Source organism: Muscardinus avellanarius (genome assembly GCF_963383645.1).
Source record: "Muscardinus avellanarius genome assembly, chromosome: 10".
NCBI lineage: Eukaryota > Metazoa > Chordata > Mammalia > Rodentia > Gliridae > Muscardinus > Muscardinus avellanarius.
The window spans coordinates 57,188,703-57,211,294 of record NC_137796.1 but is presented as its reverse complement, the minus strand read 5'-3'; the positions used below and the strand labels follow the sequence as shown (position 1 = coordinate 57,211,294).

At 51.9% G+C, this 22,592-nt stretch overlaps 1 protein-coding gene across 2 annotated transcripts in view; it reads left to right on the top strand.

The window, feature by feature from the left end:
- NECTIN2 (nectin cell adhesion molecule 2) overlaps positions 1-22,592 on the top strand; it is a gene marked incomplete at both ends in the record, with an annotated part of 42,687 nt that continues 20,095 nt past the window's right edge. For both annotated transcript variants that reach the window (XM_080702765.1, XM_080702766.1), the window contains 3 exons: positions 1-103; positions 16,021-16,386; positions 20,545-20,841. In XM_080702765.1, the coding sequence (XP_080558891.1) occupies positions 1-103; positions 16,021-16,386; positions 20,545-20,841 (766 nt within the window). The remainder of the gene's footprint in view (positions 104-16,020; positions 16,387-20,544; positions 20,842-22,592) is intronic.

Sequence of the window (22,592 nt, the reverse complement as noted above, 5' to 3'; positions counted from 1 at the left end):
ATGGCCCGGGCCGCAGCCCGCCCGCCGTCGAGATTGCCGCCGACGCTGCCGCTGCTGCCGCCGCCGCTGCTGCTGCTGCTGCTGCTGCTGCTCCGAGAAACAGGTGAGAGGCGCCGCGGCCGCCCCCCGCCCGGAGCACCTTCCCCCCAGGAAGGGTCCGGGGCCGCCGAGGCCCCGCTCCCGCCCGCTCCAGGCTGGCCCTGCCGAATCCCACGCCCCCTACCCTCCCCATTCGGTCTCGGGGTCTCCGGCCCCCTCCTCCCTCCATCCCGCTCCCCCCTCACACCTTTCTTAATCCCAGCCGCCCTCCTACCCCGGACTTCTCGGTCCTACCCTCTACCCACCCACCCCCGAGATCCTCCCGCCCAAGGCGTTAAATCCCGGGTCTGCCGGAGGCTTTGCGCCCCCTCCCCACCCTGGGCCGGGTAGTTAGCCCGGATCTAGGTATCCGTCTCCGCTACCCACCTCAGGAATGTGGGGAATGCTCCCCCACCCCCAGTAGGGCCGGTCGTGATGGCGAGGCGAGCCCCCCTCCCCATTTACTTATTTATTTATTTATTTGCTGGGTTGGACGGGTGAGGCCCTGGGAGAATTGAGGGCAAAGGGCCCGACGTCGAGGTCCTCTGGGGGAGAGCAGGGAGCTCGGACTGTGGGGCCCTTGGCGGGCTGAGGATGAAAGTTCGGGCCCCCTGAGGGGAAGGCCTGAGCCCGGCACTCCGACCCCGGACCTCGAGGAGTTTGAGGACTCTGACCACTGGATTTGACAAAAATTAAGGGCTGGGGTTTTGTCTTCTGGGTCTGGGTAGAGGCTAGCACCGAGGTGCAGGTAGAATTGGAGGCAGGAGGGGCTCAAACTTTTGTGAAGAGGGTACCCTGTCTCCTGGATTGCGGGGGTGGGATGGGAGGCAGGAGACTCAATCTCGTGGGTTTCAGATTTAGTTGTGGGCAGAGGAATGTCTTCTGAGATATAGATACCAAAGTGGCGGGGAGCCCTGTCCTTTGGCCTCCAGAGATAACTAAGGGCGGAGGCTCGGTCTGGAAGCTGGAGGCCCGGTCGGCTGAGTCCCAGGTAGAGTCCTAGTGAGCGGTCAGTGGGGACGTCCCTGGGGAAGTTTTCCGGGTATCGCTTTCGCCGAGCCCGGGAAGGGCCGAGCGGGAGCTCTCAAAGCTCCCGGTTCCGGGCCCGAGTTTCGGGACTCCAGGTTTCGGGACCTTTATCTTTCTTCTGGTCGCGCCTTTTGTCATCGGAATGGCTTCTGGAGGTGGACGGGTGGAGCCGTCTGGCTAATTCCTGCGCCCCTCCTCATCCCTCTAGGGGAGGGGCCGGCCCCGGAGGAGGAGAGGCGAGAGGGAGCCGGTGCTGGAGGCGCTGGCCCCGCCCTCTGCAGGTGGCTCTACTGTTTATTCCCAGTTAGAAACTCTGGCAAGCTGGGGTTTCCCAGGGTTTGCCCAGAGAGGGGCTCAGTAGGAACTTGGAGTCCCTGTCACTCCTCTGGCCTCCTCAGTCTCTGAGTTGACCTCCAGCCTTGACCCTAGTTTGCTGACTGCCTCTCTTCCCTGTCCTCGGCAGGGAGATGGGGTCACCACCAGACCTTTTTATTTTTTGTTGCTTTGAAACAAGATCTCTCTAGGTTGCTGAGAGCCTCACTGTATTGATGAAGCTGGCCTCGAACCTTCGATCCTCCTGTCTCAACCTTCCAAGTACTGGGATTACAGGCGTGCGCCACCACGCCTGGGGTCTCGCTAACTTGCTGAAGGTCTTACCAAGTTGCTGAGGCTGGCCTTAAACCTGCACTCTTCCTGTCTCAGCCTCCCGAGTACCGACTGGTATTAGTTGTGCACCACCACACCTGCCTGGTCAGACCCTACCCATTTAAAGTTGGGTCTTGCCGGGCGTGGTGGCGCACGCTTGTAATCCCTGCGCTTGGGAGGTGGAGACAGGAGGATCGCGCAGGTTCGAAGCCAGCCTCGCTGGCTTAAGAGACCCTGTTTCCAAATAAAAAGTATAAAATAGGTCTGGGAGTGTAGCCTGGAGGTAGAAGGGTTTCCAGGAACCCCAGTACCACCAATAAAGAAAGAAAGAAAGAAAGAAAGAAAGAAAGAAAGAAAGAAAGAAGGAAAGTTGGGTCTTCAGAGCCCTTGGGTCTCCCTAAAGTGCCTCTGAACCTCCATTTCTTTCTTTGTGGGGGGAGACCACAGGTTTGAAGCCAGCCTCAGCAACTTACTAAGCTCCTGTGCCACTCCGCAGGGCCCCTGGGAGGCTTCCCACTGGTGCCTTGAGAAAGCTGGGGAGAGGGCCTTCCCTCCTGGCCTGAGTCCTCTGCCTGTGCTTGCAGTGTTCTCTCCCTCCCTCCTTACCTTCCATCTTCCCCTCCCCTCGTCTCTCCCCTGCTTCCCTTTCTCACTCTCTGGCTCACACTCCATCTCCCCAGCTCTTGCTCTCTCTTCTCCTCCCTTCCCTGAGGACCTGGCTCCAGCTCCCCCTCCGTGGCCTCCGTGGGGAAGCAGGGTGAACCACCTGGGCCTGTTCCCCTTCGGTCCTCCCCAGCTTTCACAGCTCATCCATGTCAGCGGGCCCGGAGGGGGATGGGAGGAGAGGGGACTGCAGGCCTGGCTGTCTCCTCTTGTTAGGGAAGGGGGACTGAGCAGAGGAGAATGGGGGTGGGGGTGGAGATGGGGATCCACACACAGGGTAGAGATACAGGGATGGGGACAGAAAGCCAATAGAAAGAGGGATCAGGAGCAGGGACCGGGTCAGAGACACACATGGGGGATGGGATGGAGAGATAGAAGGGGATGAAACATGGCCACACCAATGGGGCAGGGAGCTAGACAGAGGCGAGAATGAGGGAAGAAACAGCCAAGGGAGACAGAGGGGTTTGGTGACAGGCAGAGAGCCAGAAAGACCAGGCTGCAGGAGAGGGGAGGCCATGAGCCAGGGAGGTCAGGGCGCAGGCCAGCCTCAAGGCCAGCGATGTGTGGTGCCACAGGGAGCAGTGGACAGGAGGGACGGAGAGTCCGCACCAGGGCCAGCTCCCCCGCCCCTGCCCGGGACGCTGTTACATTTTTAATGTCCCAGCGATGCTGAGAGATGGAGCAGGAGGGGGGAGGAGAAGAGGGGAGACGGCTCAAGATGGCTCAGGCTCCTGAAAGGGTGTTAGGCAGGAGAGCCTGCCACTAGAGACCCAGGAGGGAGATGACCTCAGGGTCAGAGGGGCCCAGGACAACCCCCTCCCTCCCAGATTAAACCAGAGACCTTGAGAAATAACACAGCTGGGAGTCCTAGACCAGAGAGGGACCTCCCATGTGAGAGACCCAGAGGAATCCCTGTACTTGGGAGGCTGAGGTGAGGCTGGGGGGAGACCACAGGTTTGAAGCCAGCCTCAGTAACTTACTAAGCTCCTGTTTCAAAAAAAAAAAAAAATATATGGCTGTGGGTATAGATCAGAGGTAGAATGCCCCTGGGTCACACACACACACGCTCACACACACACACACATGAAGGGGACTAGAAAACAACTTGGGAACAGGGCATCTTCCTGGGTGTGTGTGTGTGTGTGGTGCTGGGGATTGAATCCAGGAGCAATCTATATCCAAGCTACACCCTCAGCCTGCTATTTTATTCTTTATTTTGAAACAGGGTCGCACTAAGTTGTGGAAGGCCTCCTCCCTGGTTTCTAAGGTTCTGAAGTTGGCTGTGGCAATGGATGCACAGCTTCGTGACACCCATGGGCATTAAACTGGACGCTTTATTATTACTAGTCGTAGTGGTGGGGCTGGAACCTGGGGGCAGTCTACCTCCAAGCTGTAACCCACCCTTTTGTTTTTTATTTATTTACTTTCTTTAAACATGCTTTTATTGGTGCATTAGAGTCTCACATCACAATGTAAATCTTGTAGACAGTGACATACATGCACAAAGCTATTGGTAAGCCCCCCGCCTCCTCATCTCCCCCATTCCCAATAGAGAGCACTGAGGTCGACAGTGGTATTTTCACATCTGTACACAGAGTCAACGGCAGTAATTCCCTTAATGAGCCCCTCTCTTCCCCCTCCCTTCCCTTGGACCACCTCCCTGGCTCCACTGGGGTTTCTCCTCCTTTATCTGAGGTCCCTCTGGTATCCCAGTTTTTTTGCTTTTTTTTTTTTTTTTTTTTGGTGGCCCAGGGGATGGAACCCAGGGGCTTTTTCTACCTCTAGGCTATACTCCCAGACCTATTTTATACTTTATTTGGAAACAGGGTCTCACTAAGTTGCTGAGAGCCTCACTCAGTAGCTGAGGCTGGCTTTGAACCTGTGCGATCCTCCTGTCTCAGCCTCCCAAGCGCGGGGATTACAAGCGTGCGCCACCACGCCCGGCTTTGGTATCCCAATTACTCTCTAGCTTGTGCATGTTAGAGAAAACATATGACCCTTCGCTTTCTGTGACTGGTTAATCTTACTTAATATTATATTCTCCAGATCTATTTTCTTGCAAATGACATAATTTTGTCCTTCTTTATTGCTGAGTAGAATTCCATTGTGTGAATATCACATAATTTTGTAATCCACTCATCTGTGGGTTGTGTGTGTGTGTGTGTGTGTGTGTGTGTGTGTGTGTGGTACTGGGGTTGGAACCCAGGGACTTTCTTTCTATCTCTGGGCTATACTCCCAGACCTATTTTATATTTTATTTGGAAACAGGGTCTCACTAAATTGCTGAGAGCCTCACTAAGTAGCTGAGGCTGGCTTCGAACCTGTGAGATCCTTCGGTCTCAGCCTCCCAAGCGCTGGGATTACAAGGGTGCGCCACCACGCCTGGCTCATCTGTTTTGTTTTTTATTTTGAAATGATCACACTAAACTGCTTAGGGCCTCCATAAATTGCTGAAGCTGGCCTAGAACCTGCTACCCTCTTATATCAGCCTCCCAAGGGCTGGGATTAGAGGTATGCACCCCAAATCCGGCAGACTGTATACTTTAAATGGATGGATTGTGCTGCATATGGTGGCCCTATAATTTCAGTCCTTGGGAGGCTGAGGCAGGAATATCACAGGTTCAGGGACAGTCTCAGCGAAGTAGTGAGACTTTCAGCAACCTAGCAAGACCCCGTTTCCAAACAAAAATATAAAATGGACTGCTGGGGGTGTAGCTCAGAGGTAGAATGTTCTTAGGCTCAATCCCCAGTACCATGAAAAATAAATAAATAATTGAGTGGACATTCCATATGGGAATAAGTAATTCCTATATGGTATAGGAATTAAATCTCAATGATCTGTTCAAAATGAAGGAAGCCTGGGGTGTAACTCAGTGGCAGAGCACTTCCTTAGCCTGTGTGAGGCCCTAGGTGCTATCTCTAGCACCAATGGAGTGAGAGAAACAGAATATGAAAGAGACACGGGCAGAGGTCAGGGGCCCTGGGGATTGGGGACCCAGGAGCAGGGACCCTAATAACAAGAGGCAAAGAGATGCAAAGATCCGGAGAGATACAGATAAGGGACACGGACAGGTCTCCCCCGGGGAGAAGGACATAGGACCTGCAAGAGGCAGGCTCTGAGCTGGGGTGCCTTTGCACAGTACGATCCCAGGATTTAGGAGGCTGAGATAAGAGCATCGCAGGTTCAAGTTCAGCCTCAGCAACTTAGTAACAAACACCCTGTCTCAAAATAAAAAGTAAGGCCAGGTTATTGTGGTACATACCTGTAATCCTAGTGCTGGGCGGGGGAGGCTGAGGGGAGGGATTGTAGTTCTGACGGCAACCTCAGCCACGTAGTGAGACTCTGCGACCTAGCAGGACTCCATTTCCAAATAAAAATTCAAAAATAGGGCGGGGGGTATAGCTCAGTGGTAGAATGCCCTTGAGTTCAATCCCTAGTATCGCAAATAAATAAATAAAATAGGGCAGGGGCTAGCTATACCTCAGAGGCAGAATGCCTCTGGGTTCAACCTTCAGTACCCAAAAAACAAAAGGGGCTTGGGGGTGTAGCTTGAAGGTAGAATGTCCCTGGGTCCAATCCTCACCCCCACATACACACAGAGACACTGAGTTGTCCGCTCCCACGAAGTACAGGGCTGTGGGAGGGATCTTTTCCAGGGGCCCAGCCTGCAAGAAGCAGGAGCATCCTAGAGCTTTCTCCCAAGAAGGGCCAAAGCCCCCAGGGAAGGCCTGCAGGGGGCGAGCTCACTGCTGCCGGGGTGGGCGGGCGGACCTGGAGTGAGGGCTGTGAAGGGGACAGCAGACCCTGCACCGCAGGCAGCCGCTGTCCTGTTCCTCCCCCAGACTGGCTCCAGATTTCCGCCGTGGGGGTGGGCACTGTCATTAATGCAATTAATTAATTAACCAGGTGGCTGAGGCAGCCTCCGTGGCCAGTGTTCAAAGCATCAGGCCTTCAAGGGCTTGCTGGAGCCCTGCCACACCCTGACCCAGTCGTGGAGGGTGGCTCGTCAGGTTTTATAAGTTTGCAGGAGGCACACCAAACCCTGAGGACTCCAGGAGCAGCTCTAACCTTCCTTTCTCAGATCCAGAAGTCCAGGCCCCAGCCCCTCCTTCCTCAGATCCAGAGGTCCAGGCTCCAGCCCCTCTTCCCTCAGACCAAGCTCTCCTCCCTCAGACCCAGGAATTCAGGCCTCAGCTCCTCCTCCTTCAAACCAAGGAGTCCAGACTCCAATCTTCCTCCCTCAGACCCAGAGATTCAGGCCCCAGCGCCTCCTCCCTCAGACCCAAGAATCCAGACTTCTAACCTTCCTCCCTCAGACCCAGGGTCCAGCCCTCAGCCCTGCCCCGGGGCTCTGTAAGTCACTCTGACTCTCCTCTGTGCCTTGTTCAGCCCCTTCGTTCTTCTCAAGGTCCTAAACTCCACGTCTGTCCTCTAGCGCTGTCCCCTGGGCTTCCACAGTGCCCTCTGGCAGCCCCCACGCTGCCATGGCAGGGATCCCGCAGCCTGGTCCGCAGGAGGAGGAAGTGCGTTTGTGTATCCAGCTGACACCTCTACAAAGCTGTCACCAGTCTGGCTGCCTCGGGAAGCAGAGGGGGCAGGTGTTCTCAGGGCCACTGTCCCCTGGCCTCTGTGCTGGCTCATCCCCACCAAGGTCAGGACATGGCCCCCGCCCAGCAGTGTACCGAAGCTGGGGGCTGCTTGCAGGCCTGCCTGCCTCCCGACTTCCTTTTTCCTGACTCTACCTGACACAGACCCTGCCAGTCTCCCAGACCCAAGCATCGCAGCCTGGTCCTCTCCTCCTCCCACCCAGGCCCGCCTCCACTCCCCTCCGGACCGCGACCGATCTCCCATACAGCTCGGTCTCACAGCTTCTTCCCTCATCGGGAGCCTCTTCCTCTGGGCCGCGCACTCCATGCCAAGGGGTGTGTGTGTGTTATTGGGGATTTAACCCATTGCCATTCTCCGGCCAAACCATAACCTCAGCCCTTTTTTTTTTTTTTTTAATTTTGAAAGAGCATCTCGCCTGGTTGCTGGGAGACCGGCTTTCCAAGGGATCTCTCTAGAGCGCCAGCCTAAACCTGGTCCTCAACCTCCTTATAACTCTCCACAGCTCCCCAGCGCCCTGGGGTGGGGGTGCCCAGACTGCAGCCCGGCCTCAGCCTGTGGGGTCTAGTGCACTCCTGGTTCCTGTCTTCATCTCCATCACTCATTTGGCACATGTATGGAGTTCTTGGCTGCGGACCCAGCACTGTTCTAGGCTCCCGGGATATAGTGGTGAGCAAAAAGCCCAGCGAAGTGGTGCACATCTGTAATCCCAGTGCTTGGGAAACTAAGACAGGAGGATTGCAGGTTCGAGGCCAGCCTCAGCAACTTAATGAAACCCTCAGCAATTTAGCAAGACCCCATTTCCAAGTAAAATATACAACTGGGCTAGGAGCGCGGCTCAGAGGTAGAATGCCCCTGGGTTCAATCCCCAGTCCAAACAACAATAACAAAATCGTAGGGAACAAGAGGGACGGTAGCGCCGGGCGCCCGTGTGGGGAAAGACGGGCTTCTGTAGGCAGGTGGGGGGCGCGCTCTGAGGACAAAGGAAGCAAGGTCCAGGAAGTCTGCCTTACCACATCGTGGTCAGGGAATGCCTCACTGAGCAAGGCCTGAAGGAAGCGAGGGAGCCGTCCATGGGGGTACAACGGGCCCTTGCCAAGAACCGGGGCAGGACTCAGTGCGGGTGAGCCAGGGAAGACAGGTCAGACGAGGCGTGGGCACCACCAGCAACGTGCAGGGCTTTGCTGGCCACTGTAAAGACACTGAGAAGAGCCACAGGAAGGCTGTGCGCGAGAGGGACAGGAGCCGCCCCGGCTCCCCACAGGATGAGAGCGGGAAGAGAGCCCGAGGGGCAGCTGCCCTCCTCCAGGCGGGAGGTGCCTGTGCATTCGACGGGGTGGGGGGACCGCGGGGGACCCCCCATCATGATTGTACATGGATTTCAAAGGTGGAGCCTACAGGATTTCCTGATCCAATTCATGTAGGGAAAGAGAAAGAAAAGTCAGGCTGATGGCAGAGCTTCCCATCCCGGGTCCTTTGAACTTTCAAAGTAGACTGTTTGGCAGGGCACGGTGGCGCACATGTGTAATCCCAGCACTTGGGGAGGCTGAGGCAGGAAGATGGAAGATTAGAGGCCAGACTCAGCAATTTAGAAAGATCTTTAGCAACTTAGTAAGATCCTGTTTCAAAATTTAAAAAAATAATAATTAATAAAAAGGGCCGGGAGGTATAACTTAGAGGCAGAATGCACTTGGTACCAGACAAAATCCCCAGTATCAGATAAATATTAATTTTGTGTATGTGTGGTACTAGGGATTGAACCCAGGAGCATTCTACCTCTGAGTTACACCCCCAATCCTATTTTATTTTTCTTTTGGAGCAAAGTCTCTCTGGGGTGATAAGAGTCTCACTACTTGCTGAGACTGTCTTTGAACCTGCAATCCTCCTGTCTCAGCCTCCCAAGTACTGGGATTATAAAACATGCGATACCACACCCAGCTCTCCAAGCCCTTTTTACTTTTTGTTTTTGAAACAGGGTCTAACTGGATTGTTGAGAGTCTTAATAAATTTCTGAGACTGGCTTGGAAAGTCCTATCATAGCCTTCCAAGTACTGTGATTACAGACATGCATCACCATGTTTGCTTTAAATTAGAGTAATATATATATATATATATATATATATATATATATATATATATATATCTCCCAGTATTGTAATCCTAATATTCAGGAAGGCTGAGACCAGAGGACCGCAGTTCGTGGACAGCCTCAGCTACTTAGGCCCTCCGCAACTCAGTGAGACCCTATTTCAAAATAAAGAATTGAAAAATATAGGGCAGAGGGTGTAGCTTGGAGGTCGAATGCCCCTGGGTCCCATCCCCAGACCCACAAAATAATAATAATAACAACAACAGCAACAGCAACAATGACTGGGGGCATAGCTCAGAGTTAGAGCTGCTCTGGGTTCAATCTCCAGTACCACCACCAAAAAAAGAAAAAAAGAATTGGCAACAGATTGGGGACTGTCAGCAGCAAGATATTTTTTTTTCTTTTGCCATACTGGGGTGGAAGCCAGGGTTATTCCAAGCTACACCCTCAGCCCTATTTTTTTTTTTTTTTTTTTTTTTTTGTGGGTCTAGGGATGGAACCCAGGAGCATTCAACCTCCGAGCCACACCCCCTGCACTTTTTTTTTGTGTGTGTGGTACTGGGGGTGGAACCCAGAGGCTTTCTGCTTCTGGGCTATACTCCCAGAACCATTTTATATTTTATTTGGAAACAGGGTCTCACTAAGTTTCTGAGAACCTCACTAAGTAGCTGAGGCTGGCTTCGAACCTGTGCGATCCTTCTGTCTCAGCCACCCAAGCGCTGGGATTACAGGCGTGCGCCACCACGCCCGGCTTCCCCTGCCCTATTTTTATTCTTTATTTTGAAACCGAGCCTCACTGAGTTGCGGAGGGCCTCACTAAGTAGCTGAGGCTGTCCGCAAACCGCCATCCTTTGGTCTCAACCTCCCGAATGCTGGGATCACAAGCCTGCGTCACCACGCCCGGCTTTAACTTATTATTTATTTTGAACAGGGTCTCACTGTGTTTCAAGGGACCTCACTAAGCAACTTAAATTGGCCGGGAACCGTGATCCTCCAGTCTCAGCCTCCCGAATGCTGGGATTGCCCGTTAGCTAGCAGCGGGATTTTTAGAACGACATTTTCTGGTTTTTCTCTCCTTCAGCATCCGCCAGGTGCCCATTTCTGCTGCAGATACTGTGGGCAGTGTGAGCAAGACAGGCAGGCCCTTGCCCAGTGGCCCTGACTGTCCCAACGAGACGTGAGATCCGAGTGTGTAGATGGCAGAGGTGCTGTGCAGAGACAGGCAGGAAGGACGGGGACATGCAGTCTGCATGGGAGAGACAGAACTCATTGAGGAATTTGCCTAATGGGCAGCTGAGCTGCCTTGTGAGGTGTGGGGGATGGAAGCCAGGGTCTCTCACTGCTGAGCACACTCTACCACCAAGCCACACCCCTGGCCCCAAAAGTGGAGTTAATTTTTTAAGACAGGATTATTGCAGGTTTGAGGCCAGCCTCAGAAATTTAGTGAGACCCTTGGCAACTTAGCCAGACCCTGTTTCAAAATAAAAAGGGCTGAGGTGGAACTTGGAGAGAGAGTGCCCCGGGGTTCAGTCCCCAGTACCACAAAAACCCCAGCATGCTGACCACGGCGCATGCGCCCCAGCCCTGGTGACCCGCAGTGGCAGCCGCTGACCGCCGGGGCTTGGCTGGCGGATCAGGCTTGCAGAAAGCTGATGAGAGAGGATCCCGGACTGGGATTGTCACGGGGACCCAGCGGGTGAGGTATCTTGAACATCCCCATTTTACAGAAGGAGGAACCTGAGCATGGAAGGGCCACCCAGCCAGGAAGGGACAGAGCCAGCAGAAAGGCTGCTTTGGTCTGTTCCCCGAGGGTGACTCCACATTGAGTCACAAGACCATGTGCCATTGTAGACGCCTGTGTGCGGTGCTGGGGCGGAACCCAGGGGCACTCTGCCTCTGAGCTACACACCCAGCCCTATTTTATTTTATTTTTTGGTTGGGGGAGCTGGGACTTCAACCTAGAAGTATTCTACTTTCAAGTTATACCCCCATCCCTATTTTATTTTATTTTATTTATTTTTTCGGTCCTCGCTGAGTTGCTGAGGCTGGCTTTGAACTTGGAATCCTCCTGTCTTGGCCTCCCAAGTCTTGGGATTACAGGCATGCACCACTGTTCCAGGCCATAGACTTTTTTTTTTTTTTTTTTTGATAGTTCTGGGGATGGAACCCTTCTACCTCCAGGCTATACTCCCAGACCTATTTTATATTTTTTATTTGGAAACAGGGTCTCTTAAGCCAGCACGGCTGGCTTCGAACCTGTGCGATCCTCCTGTCTCCGCCTCCCAAGCTCAGGGATTACAAGCCTGCGCCACCACGCCCAGCTATTGATGGCTTCTTAACCCAGAAGCCCTGGTACTAGTATGTCCCTGTCCAAGGGACTGCATTCTACCTGGGACCACTCATTAGCGCCGCAGTTAACGTTCTCTGGGTTCCTAGGTGTGAGGCCAGGAGCTGCACACCGTCTCCACTGTCCATCTCGGCCAGAGAGGACTGGGCAGGTGTTGCCCCTCGAAACGGGTCACGTGCCTTCACCTTAGCTCACCTGAGTGTCAAGGGCCACTTGTAATTATACTGACCTCACAGTGTGTATTTACCAGACTCTGATCTTGAGTTTCCTGTGGCCCTGTGCTAAGTGTTCTACAAACATCCTTTCATGCTCATAACAACCCCTGGGAGGTGGGCACTGTTATTATCCTTGTTGTATAGCCAGGAAACTGAGGCACGAAGAGGTTAAGTGACTTGCCTAAGGTCACACACCGCAAGGGACGGAGTCACAGTTTGAAGCCACACGGTCTATTGCCTTGGTTACCACGCCATCCTGCCATGCACAGCAGAAAACTGTTCTTCCTTGTTCTTGTTTTTATTAGGAGAGAGGAATCAGGGCTGGCTGTGTAGCTCAGGGGCAGAGGGATTGCTAGCACGCACGACACCATGGGTTCTGTCCCCAGCATTGAAAAAAAAAAAAAAAAAAGATAAGCTGAGAGAGCTCTAGCGTTCATATAAAGGTAAGGGAAATTGAGGGGAAAATGAAGATTTAATTTGTGTGTGTGTGTGTGTGTGGTACCAGGGATTGAGCCCAGGGGCATTCTCCCTCCAGGCTACATCCCCAGCACTATTTATTTATTTGTTTGTTTTGTTTGTTTGTTTAGTACTGGGAATTGAACCCAGGAGCATTCTTCCTCTGCATACACCCCAGCCCTATTTTTTATTCTTTTTTTGTGTGTGTCTGTGTGTGGTACTGGAAATTAAACCCAGAGGCATTCTAACTCTAAGTTGCCCCCCACCCCCACCAAGACGAATTTTTAATTTTTACTTCTTTTCTGTTGGTGGTGGTGGTGGTTTGTGGGTTTTTTTTTTTTTTTTTTTTTTTTGGTGGTACTGGGGTTCCTGGAAGCCCTTCTACCTCCGGGCTACACTCCCAGACCTATTTTATTTTTGGAAACAGGGTCTCCTAAGCCAGTGTGGCTGGCTTCAAACCTGCACAATCCTCCTGTCTCCGCCTCCCAAGCACGGGGATTACAAGCGTGCGCCACCATGCCCGGCTTTTACTTCTTATTTTGATACAGAGTCTCGCTAGGTTGATGAGAGTCACCACCTGCTAAGGCTGTCCTGGAAACTGTGACCCTCCTGTTTCAGTCTCCCAAGTACAAGCGTGCGCCACTACGCCCGGCATGCTTTGGGTACTAGGGATTTAACCCAGGGGCATTCTACCTCTGGTCGACACCCCAATTCATCCGTCACTCCTTTCTTCCTTTTTTCAATTTTTTTTCAATTTTTTTTTTTTTTTTTGCGGGTCTGGGGATGGAACCCAGGGGCATTCGACCTCTGAGTTACAGTCCCTGCCCTGTTTTTCATTCTTTGTTTTGAAACCAGGTCTCACTGAGTTGCGGAGGGTCTCACTAAGTAGTTGAGGCTGTCCGCGAACCGCGATCCTCCGGTCTCAGCCTCCCGAATGCTGGGATTACAAGCGTGAGCCACCACGCCCGGCTCCATTTTTCAGTTTGGATCAGGGTCTCTGCTACAGCTGGCCTTGAACCTGTGGGCCTCCTGTCTCAGACTCTCAAATCTCGGGATTACAGGTATAGGCCACCACTCCTGGCTATGTCTTTTTTTATTTTTGCAGTGCTGAGGATCAAACCCAGAGCCTATTACAGCATATTAGGCAAGCACTCTGCCATTGAGCTATACCCTTAGACCCTAATGTTTTCTGGGAGGGAGGGGTTGTCGTTGTTGTGGTTTTGTGTACTGGGGATTGAACCCAGGGGTGTTTATCCTCTGAACTGCACCCCCAGCCCTTTTTTTCTTTTGAGCCAGGGGCTCGGTAAGTTACCCCGCCCCATCCTCCACTTAGCGATCTTCCATCCTCCCGTCTCAGCCTCCCAAGTACCAGGATTATCATAGGCCTTGGCCACCGTGGTCTAGCCACTTAGGGTTTTCTTTTTGTTGTTGTTGTGTGTTTTCTGTGATGGGGGTCCTGCTATGTTGCTCAGGCTGGCCTTGAACTTCTGGGCTCAAGCCATTTTCCTGCTTCAGACACCAAAGTAGCTGGGATGACAGGCGCGTGCTCAGGTATTTTTTATTGATTTTTTTTTCCCCCCCTGGCACTGGTGATTGAGCCCAGGGCCATTCTACCTCCAAGCTATACCCCCATCCCTGATATTTTTGCAGTACTGGGGATGGTACCCAGGGGAACCTCCAGGCTACAACCCCAGCCTTATTTTTTATCCTTTATTTTTTGAAACAGGGTCTCATTAAGGTGTGGAGGGCCTCACTAAGTACCTGAGGCTGGCCGCAAACCTGCGCTCCTCCTGTCTCAGCCTCCTAAGTACTGGATTAAAAGTATGTACTGTACCACCCCCCAGCCCAGGGACCTTCTTGTCTGTTGAACACATGGCAGTTGGCAGAAGCAGCACCTCTGCAGAGGGCATGGAAGCTTCTGCTCCTACCCACAGCCTTGCCCCCAGTCTGTGTACTTTGCAGTATCCTTTATTTATTTATTTATCTATTTATTTAGTGTGTGGTGGGTACTGGGGATGGAACCCAGGGGCTTTCTACCTCCAAGTTAACACTCCCAGACCTATTTTATATTTTATATGGAAACAGGGTCTCACTAAGATGCTGAGGGCCTCACTAAGTAGCTGAGGCTGGCTTTGAACCTGCGCGATCCTCCTGTGTCAGCCTCCCAAGTACTGGGATTATAAGCGTGCGCCACCACGCCTGGCATGTGCAATATCCTTTAGAATAAACCAGTAAAAGCCAGGCGTGGTGGTGCACGCTTGTAATCCCTGTGCTTGGGAGGCTGAGACAGGAGGATTGCAGGTTCGCAGCCAGCATCAGATACTTAGTGAAGCTCTCAGCAACTTAGTGAGCCCCAGTTTCCAAATAAAGAAATAAAATGGGCCTAGGGGCATAGCTTAGAGGTAGAATGCCTCTGGGTTCATTACCCAATACCAAAAAAAAAGGATAAACCAGTAAATGTGTTTCTGTGAGTTCTGTGAGCCCTTGAACAAATTAATTGAACACTTCTTGGTGGTCTGTATCTGTAATACCAACTCTTCAGGAGGCTGAGGTGGGAGGATCACAAGTTCAAGGCCACACTGATAACATAGCAAGACCTTGGCTCAAACAAAAGCTAAACAACTTTTTTTGCCTGTATAGTACTGGTAAGTGAACCCAGGAAGGCCCTTTTACTGAGCTACACCTGCAGCGCATCTTTAGTTTTCAATTTTTAAAATTTTATTTATTTTATTATAAATTAAAAAAATAAAATAAATAAATAAAATGTGGTACTGGGGGTGGAACCCAGGGGCTTTTCTACCTCTGGGCTATATACCCAGACCTATTTTATATTTTATTTGGAAACAGTGTCTCACTAAGTAGCTGAGGCTGGCTTCGAACCTGCGTGGGGATTACAAGTGTGCGCCACCACCCCCGACTGTGGTTTTCATTTTGAGACAGGGTCTGCTTACTTGTCCAGGCTGGCCTCAAGTCTGAGGTCCTCTTGCCTCAGCCTCCTACAGAGCTGGAATCACAGGTGAGTGCCACCATGCAAGGCCAAGAACCCAAGAGGGAGCTGTAATGAAATGATCTCCCGTTTATAGCCAGTAATGTTGGAAACACAGAAAAAACAACCTGGGTTTGCGATAGGCATCCGGGGGTGGGGCAGTCTTGGGAACTGAACGCTGAACCTGTGGGATGTGGCTCTGGGTCCATGTTGGGGGTATCAGAACTGAATGAGGGGACTCCCTGCTGGTGTCTGTTGTGGCGGATTTAATTGCTGCTCCGTGTGTGGGAAGGCGTCGTGTGGGAGGAGGAACTGAGTTGTAGTTTGTCTGTTTCACTGATCCAGACTCAAAATATCCCCAGATAGCTGGGCATGTGGCTCACGCCTGCAATCCCGGTAACTGGGAGGCTGAGACAGGAGGATCACAGCTTCAAGGACAGCCTCAGTAGGTAGCGAGACTCTCATTGCCCCAGTAAGACTCTGTTTCAAAATTAAAAAGAAAAAAAAAAAAAATAGGGCTGCAGGTACAGCTCAGAGGTAGAATGCCTCTGGGTTCAATCCCAGTACCACAAAAAAGTACCAAGATTCCCCCCATATCTTTTTAAACTTTTTGTTGTTATTTGTTTGTTTGTGTTTGCAACACTGGCAGTCTACCTCCAAGGCATACCCACAGCCTTTTTATTATTTTGAAACAGGGTCTCTCTTAAGTTGCTGAGGCTGGTCCTGAACCAAGTACCGGAATTACAGGTGTGCACCACTGCGTCTGGCTCGAATTATTATTACTGTTATCATCAACTCTTTTTTGAAACTGAGAACCTGGAGAGGAACATCTGTTGCACAAGGCAAAGGCCGGCCCTCGAGGCCGCCGGCCCTCTGTACCCTGACCTCTCCGTCATCTCTCCGCAGGAGCCCAGGATGTGTGGGTTCGCGTGCTCCCCGAGGTGCGGGGCCGCCTGGGGGGCACCGTGGAGCTTCCGTGCCACTTACTGCCATCCACGTCAGAAGTGCGCATCTCCCAGGTGACCTGGCATCGCCTCAACGCAGTGACCGTGGCTGCCTTCCACCCCTCCTACGGGGTCCACTTCCCCAGCCCGCAGTTTAGCAAGGAGCGGCTGTCCTTCGTCAGAGCTGGGCAAGACGCAAAGATGGACCTGTGGGACGCCACGCTGGCCTTCCAGGGGCTGACGGTGGAGGACGAGGGCAACTATACCTGCGAGTTCGCCACCTTTCCCAACGGCACCCGCCGGGGGATGACCTGGCTCAGAATCATAGGTGAGCGGAGCTGCCTTGTGGGCCGCCCCTGGAGTCCGTGTCTCTGGCTCTGCTTTGAGGCCAACCTTTCCCGCAGTGTTCAGTCAGGGAAAAAGTGTTTATGAAGCACCTACTGCATGCCAGGTGCTTTCCCGTGTGCCCAGGATACAGCAGGTACTGAGGTATTCTTCCAACAACACCTACTGTGTGCCGGGCATGCTCCCGGGTTCAATCCCCGGTGGCCCCCTTCCCCCACACACTCACACAGGTACACGTGTTTTAATTTTTTTTTAAAAAAGCCTCCAAAAGGACCCCCGCCATCGAGACACAGCAAGAAGTGACTGGCATAGCCCCGCTGGGCAAAATGGGGGGAGCTTGGGGAAGGTGTTTTCTGGAAGAAAGCTCTTTCTTGCTAAAGTTGGAAATCCCCTGAGATACCACCTTTGCCCTCTTTTTCCAGCAACTTTCCAGAAGCCACATCACTCTGGACACTTTATTTCCCCTTCTCGGCCCCAGAGAGTTGGAAGCCACTACGTACTGTCCCGGGTCAGTGCTTCCCTTTGCAAGGAACCCCGAAACCACAGTCCTTCCGTGACAGTGGCGGCCCGGCACTGCCGCCCGCGCAGGCCTCTCACGCTCTCTTTCTTCTTACTTTTTTCCTTTTTTTGTTTTTTATATTGGGAATTGAACCAAGTGCTTGACTGCTGAGCTACACCACCAGACCTTTTCATTTTCATTTCATTTTATTTTGGGGGATTGGAGGAGAGCATTGAACCTAGGGGTATTTTATCTAGGGGTATTTTTTATCTCTAAGCTATACCAGCTGTTTTCTTTCTTTTTATTTTATTTATTTATGTTGTGTATGCCGGTACTGAGGATTGAACCTAGTGGCATTCTACCTCTGAGCTACACTACCAGCTCAAATTTTTTTTTGGTGGTCCTGGGGTTCCTGGAAGCCCTTCTACCTCTGGGCTACACTCCCAGACCTATTTTATATTTCTTTTTATTTGGAAACAGGGTCTCCTAAGCCAGCGAGGCTGGCTCCAAACCTGCGCGATCCTCCCGTCTCCGCCTCCCAAGCGCGGGGATTACAAGCGTGCGCCACCACACCCGGCTCCCAGCTCAATTTTTTATTCTTTATTTTGAAACAGGGTCTCATGAAGTTGCAGAGGGCCTGACTAAATTGCTGAGGCTGTCCACAAACACTTGATCCTCCTCAGTCTCCCAAATACTGGGATTACAAGTGTATGCCACCATGCCTGGCTCTTCTTCTTTTTTTTTTTTTTTTTTTTTCCCTGTGGTACTGGGGGTGGAACCCAGAGGCTTTCTACCTCCGGGCTATACGCCCAGACCTATTTTCTATTTTATTTGGAAACAGGGTCTCACTAAGTTGCTGAGAGCCTCACTAAGTAGCTGAGGCTGGCTTCGAACCTGTGCGATCCTCCTGTCTCAGCCTCCCAAGCGCGGGGATTACAAGCGTGCGCCACCACGCCCGGCATTTCTTTTTTTAATATTTATTTACTTATTTATTTTTTATGGTGGTGGGAATCGAACCCAGGGGCATTTACCCCTGAGCTATATATGCAGTCCTGTTTCAAAATAAAGAATAAAAATTAGGGCAGGAGGTGGAGCTCAGAGGTCGAATGCCCAGCGATATTCGTAAGGTTTTAATCCAGTGTGCATCTGTACATGTGGACCAACTGAAGACATTTGCACATCTCTAAGTCAAGGTCTCTCCCCATACTGTGTTCTTTCATATCTGTGATTTGATCCGAGATTGCTAGGGGCATTCCCACAAGCTTGATATTGAGAGGCGCACTCCTAACGATGCACTCTTGTGGTAGTGAAGCCTTCCCTTGGTGTATATTTGGGGTCACTCGCTGTGTGAGTTCTCTCATGTCTGTACAAGGCACTGGTTAGGCTGAAGGCACATTGCTCACAAACACAGGGCTTCTCTCCGGTGTGTCTCCTTTTGTGTTTTCTGAGAGAACTATGAAAATGGCAGCTTTCCCACGCTGTTTACATACATAAGGTTCTCTCCGGTGTACGTTCTCTCGTGTACTTTGGAAACAGGGTCTCTTAAGCCAGCGGCGGCTGGCTTCGAACCTGCGCGATCCTCCCGTCTCCGCCTCCCAAGCGCGGGGATCACAAGCGTGCGCCACCACGCCCGGCTCTTTCCCACATTCTTGCATACATAGGGTTTCTCTCCATTGAGTTCTGTTATGTCTTAGGAAGGCATTATAAACCGCAAAGGCTTTCCCGCATCGCTTACGTACATAGGCTTTCTTTGCAGTGTGAGTTTTCTCATGTTTTCTGAAGGAACCGAAAGCACAGAAAGCTTTACCCCCTTGGGTACATACACACGGTCTCTCTCTACTGTGAGTCTGTTCGAGTGTCCCATCGTAACTCAGAGAATGAAAGGCTTTCCCACATTGTTTACATCCATAACGTTTTTCTCCACCGTGAATCCTGTTCCCTGAAGGAGCTGCAGTCCCCGAACGAAGGCTTCTCTCCAGTGTGAATCCTTCCATGGTCTCAAAAGCTATTCAGTTCCCACATTACTTACATTGATGGGGTTTCTTCCCATTGCAAGTTCTTTCATGGACGTGAATGTCACGGGAACACTGAAGGCTTTCCCACGTTGATTGCGTTCACGGTGCTTACCTCTGGTGTGACTCGTTCACGGTGCTTACCTCTGGTGTGACTCGTTCACGGTGCTTACCTCTGGGTGCTTACCTCTGGTGTGACTCGTTCACGGTGCTTACCTCTGGTGTGACTCGTTCACGGTGCTTACCTCTGGTGTGACTCGTTCACGGTGCTTACCTCTGGTGTGACCCTCTCCACACTTCAGGAAGCACTTGGGAGAACTGAAGGCTTTCCTCCGGTCCTTGCATTTACTGGATTTCTCTCTGTTTCAAATGCTCACGTGGTTTCTGTCCAGACTGGGCTCTGTGGGGCTCATTTAAGGATAAGTGACCAATAAAAACTTCTCCACACGTATGCTTTTCACCCGGCTTAACTCCAGGGTGAGTTTTCTTCTTGAGAACAGGCTCTGTAGACCAGCTAACGATTATGCCACATTCACTGCCAAGTCTGTGTTCAAAGACTCTCGCTACCACTCGACTTTATTCCGTGGCTTCTGGAGCGCCCTGCGCTGACTCACTAGGAGCCAGGGGGCCACGGAGCTTAACACACAGCCTCAAGTAGCTGTGGGGTCTCTCAGCAACTCATTTATTTGTTTTTGAAACAGAACAGGGTCTCACTAAGTTGCTGAGAGCTTCAGTTGGTGAGGCTGCCCTCAAGCCTGTGATCCTCCTGTCTCTACCTCCCAAGTACTGGAATTACAGGCATGTGCCTGGCTGTCTGGACTGTTTGAATTTCGGTCCTACCCTCCTCTGGGCCTGCCTCTGTATTTCCGGCAGAACCAAACAGATGACATAAGAAAGCGCATACATTGCAGTGTGTGCCAGGAGTGGCCCTAGACACTGGACATGGCCATTCCTTTCTTCCTTTACTTTTTTTTTTTTTTTCTGGTGGGGATTGAACCTAGGGGCATTGTACCTCTGGGCTACACCTCCGCTCACATTCATTCATTCATTCATTCGTTCAATTTTCAGTACTGGGGATAGAACCCAAGGGCATTCTACCTCCAAGCTACACCCCTAGCCCTATCTTATTTTTTTTATTTGGAAACAGGGTCTCGCTAAGTTGCAGATGGCCTAACTAAGTAGCTTAGGCTGATGGTGAACCTGCGATCCTCCTGTCAGCCTCCCAAGCACTGGGACTACAAATGTGTACCATCATGCCCAGCTTGTTTTTTTATTTTTAAACAGGGTCTCACTAAGTTGTTGATGATCTCTCTAAGCTGCTGAGGTTGGCCTCAAACCTGAGATCTTCCTGTCTCAGTCTCCCAAGTACCGAGATTACAAACGTATGTCATTGTACCCATCTGGATATGTCCATTTCTTTGGTGTACACACAGTCCTATGGGGTAGGGACTTTTGTTATCTCCATCTGATACAAAGGAAAACTGAGATATGGTCTCAAAACTGTTTTGCCCACAGCCACACCCCTGCAGGAAGCAGACCTGGGATTTGGACCCCGTAGGAGGCTGAGGCTGACTGCTCGGCCTTCCTGCCCATGTCAGGAGTCAAACACACCCTCTATTCCTCTCCACAGCCCAGCCTGAGAACCACGCAGAAGCCCAGGAGGTCATAATGAACATGGAGCCCACGCCCGTGGCCCGCTGCGTCTCCACCGGGGGCCGCCCACCTGCCCGCATCACCTGGATCTCATCCCTGCGAGGGGAGGCCAGAGAGAGCCAGGAGCCAGGGACCCTGCCTGGCACAGTCACAGTCACCAGCCGCTACACCGTGGTGCCCTTGCACTACGTGGATGGCAACAAGATCACCTGCAGGGTGGAGCAGGAGAGCTTCGAGGAGCCGGTTCTGCTGCCCGTGACCCTCTCCGTGCTCCGTGAGTGTGCCTTTCACACTGTCCACACCGGCTTCCCCAGGGCTCTGTCTACACCGGCTTGAACACTGAGCCCAATTCTATACTGCTTTCCCGCACGTTGTCTATTCTGGTCCCTGGACACCCTCTGCATGCTTCCCCCTCACCGTCTACACTCGCCTATCTGGGCTCTTGGCCTCTCTCCCCAGTCTACAGCCAGCTGAGATGGGCTGGCGAGAGCCACCGCATGTGTTCCTTCCCTTCTTTCTTTTGTCAGTACTGGGGGTTGAACCCAGGGGATTTCTACCTCTTTCTGAGCTACACGCCCAGCCCCTTTTGTCTTTTATTTTGACACAGGGTCTCGCTGAATTGCTGGGGCTGGCCTGGAGCCTGCGATCCTCCTGTCTCAGCCTCCCAGGCACTGGGAGTCCAGGTCTGCAACACCATGTTCAGTTATTCCTTCCCAGTTCCACATCCAGCTACATCTTACTGTTGGCTTGAAATGGACCACAGAGAATGTACACCTTGGAAACTAGCACACGCTCCACATCGGAACCTTTCTTACCCCTGCAGAGAGCCCCTTGGCCAACGCAGCAGTGTCCAACACGCTCTGGCTCAACAGACCCACCTGCCACACTCCTCCCTCACTGAGCCACAGTCCACACTGCCCATGCCAGCACCGTCCACACCTGGCTACACTCCAGTTGTCTCCCGGCTGGGCACAGTGGTGCATGGCTGGAATCCCAGTATTTGAGAGGCTAAGACAGGAGGTTTGCAGGTTCAAGGCCAGCCTCAGCAACTTAGCAAGACCCTGCTTCAAAATAAATAAGAGCCAGCCAGGTGTGGTGCCACACGCTTGTAATCCCAGCATTTGGGGAGCTGAGACAGGAGGATCGCGCTTTGCGACCAGACTCAGCCAGCCATATTTTTTATTCTTTATTTTGAAATAGGGTCTTACTGACTTGCAAAGGGCCACACTAAATAGCTGAGGCTGTCTGTGAACAGCAGTCCTCCTGTCTCAGCTTCCCAAATGCTGGGATTACAACCATGCGCCACCATGCCCGGCTACTTAGAACCTGTTTCAAAGTAAAAAAATAAAATAGGGTTAGAGCTGGGTATGGTGAAGCACACCTGTAATCCTAGTACTTGGGAGGCTGAGATAAGAGGATTGAAGGTTCAGGCCGGGTATGGTGGCGCACACTTGTAATCCCCGTGCTTGGGAGGCTGAGACAGGAGGATCACACAGGTTCAAAGCCAGCCTCAGCTACTGAGTGAGGCTCTCAGCAACTTAGTGAGACCCTGTTTCCAAATAAAATATAAAATGGGAACTGAGCGTGGTGGCACACACTTGTAATCCTAGCATTTGGAAGATTGAGACTGAAGGATCGCGGTTCGCGGACAGCCTCAGCTACTTAGTGAGGCCCTCCACAACTACTTAGTGAGACCCTGTTTTAAAATAAAGAATTAAAAAACAGGGCAGGGGGTGTAGCTTGGAGGTCGAATACTCCTGGTTCCATCCCAAAATTCGTCAAAAAAAAAAAAAAAAAAAAAAGGTCTGGGAATATAGTCCGGAGGTAGAAAGCCTTTGGGTTCCATCCCCAGTACCACAAAAAAAAAAAAGAAGATCGAAGGTTCGAGGAGAGCTTCAGCAAGTAGTAAGACTCTTACCAATCTAAGTAAGACCCTATTTCAAAATAAAAATAAGCCGGGCGAGGTGGCGCACACTTGTAATCCCTGCGCTTGGGAGGCGGAGACAGGAGGATCGCACAGGTTGG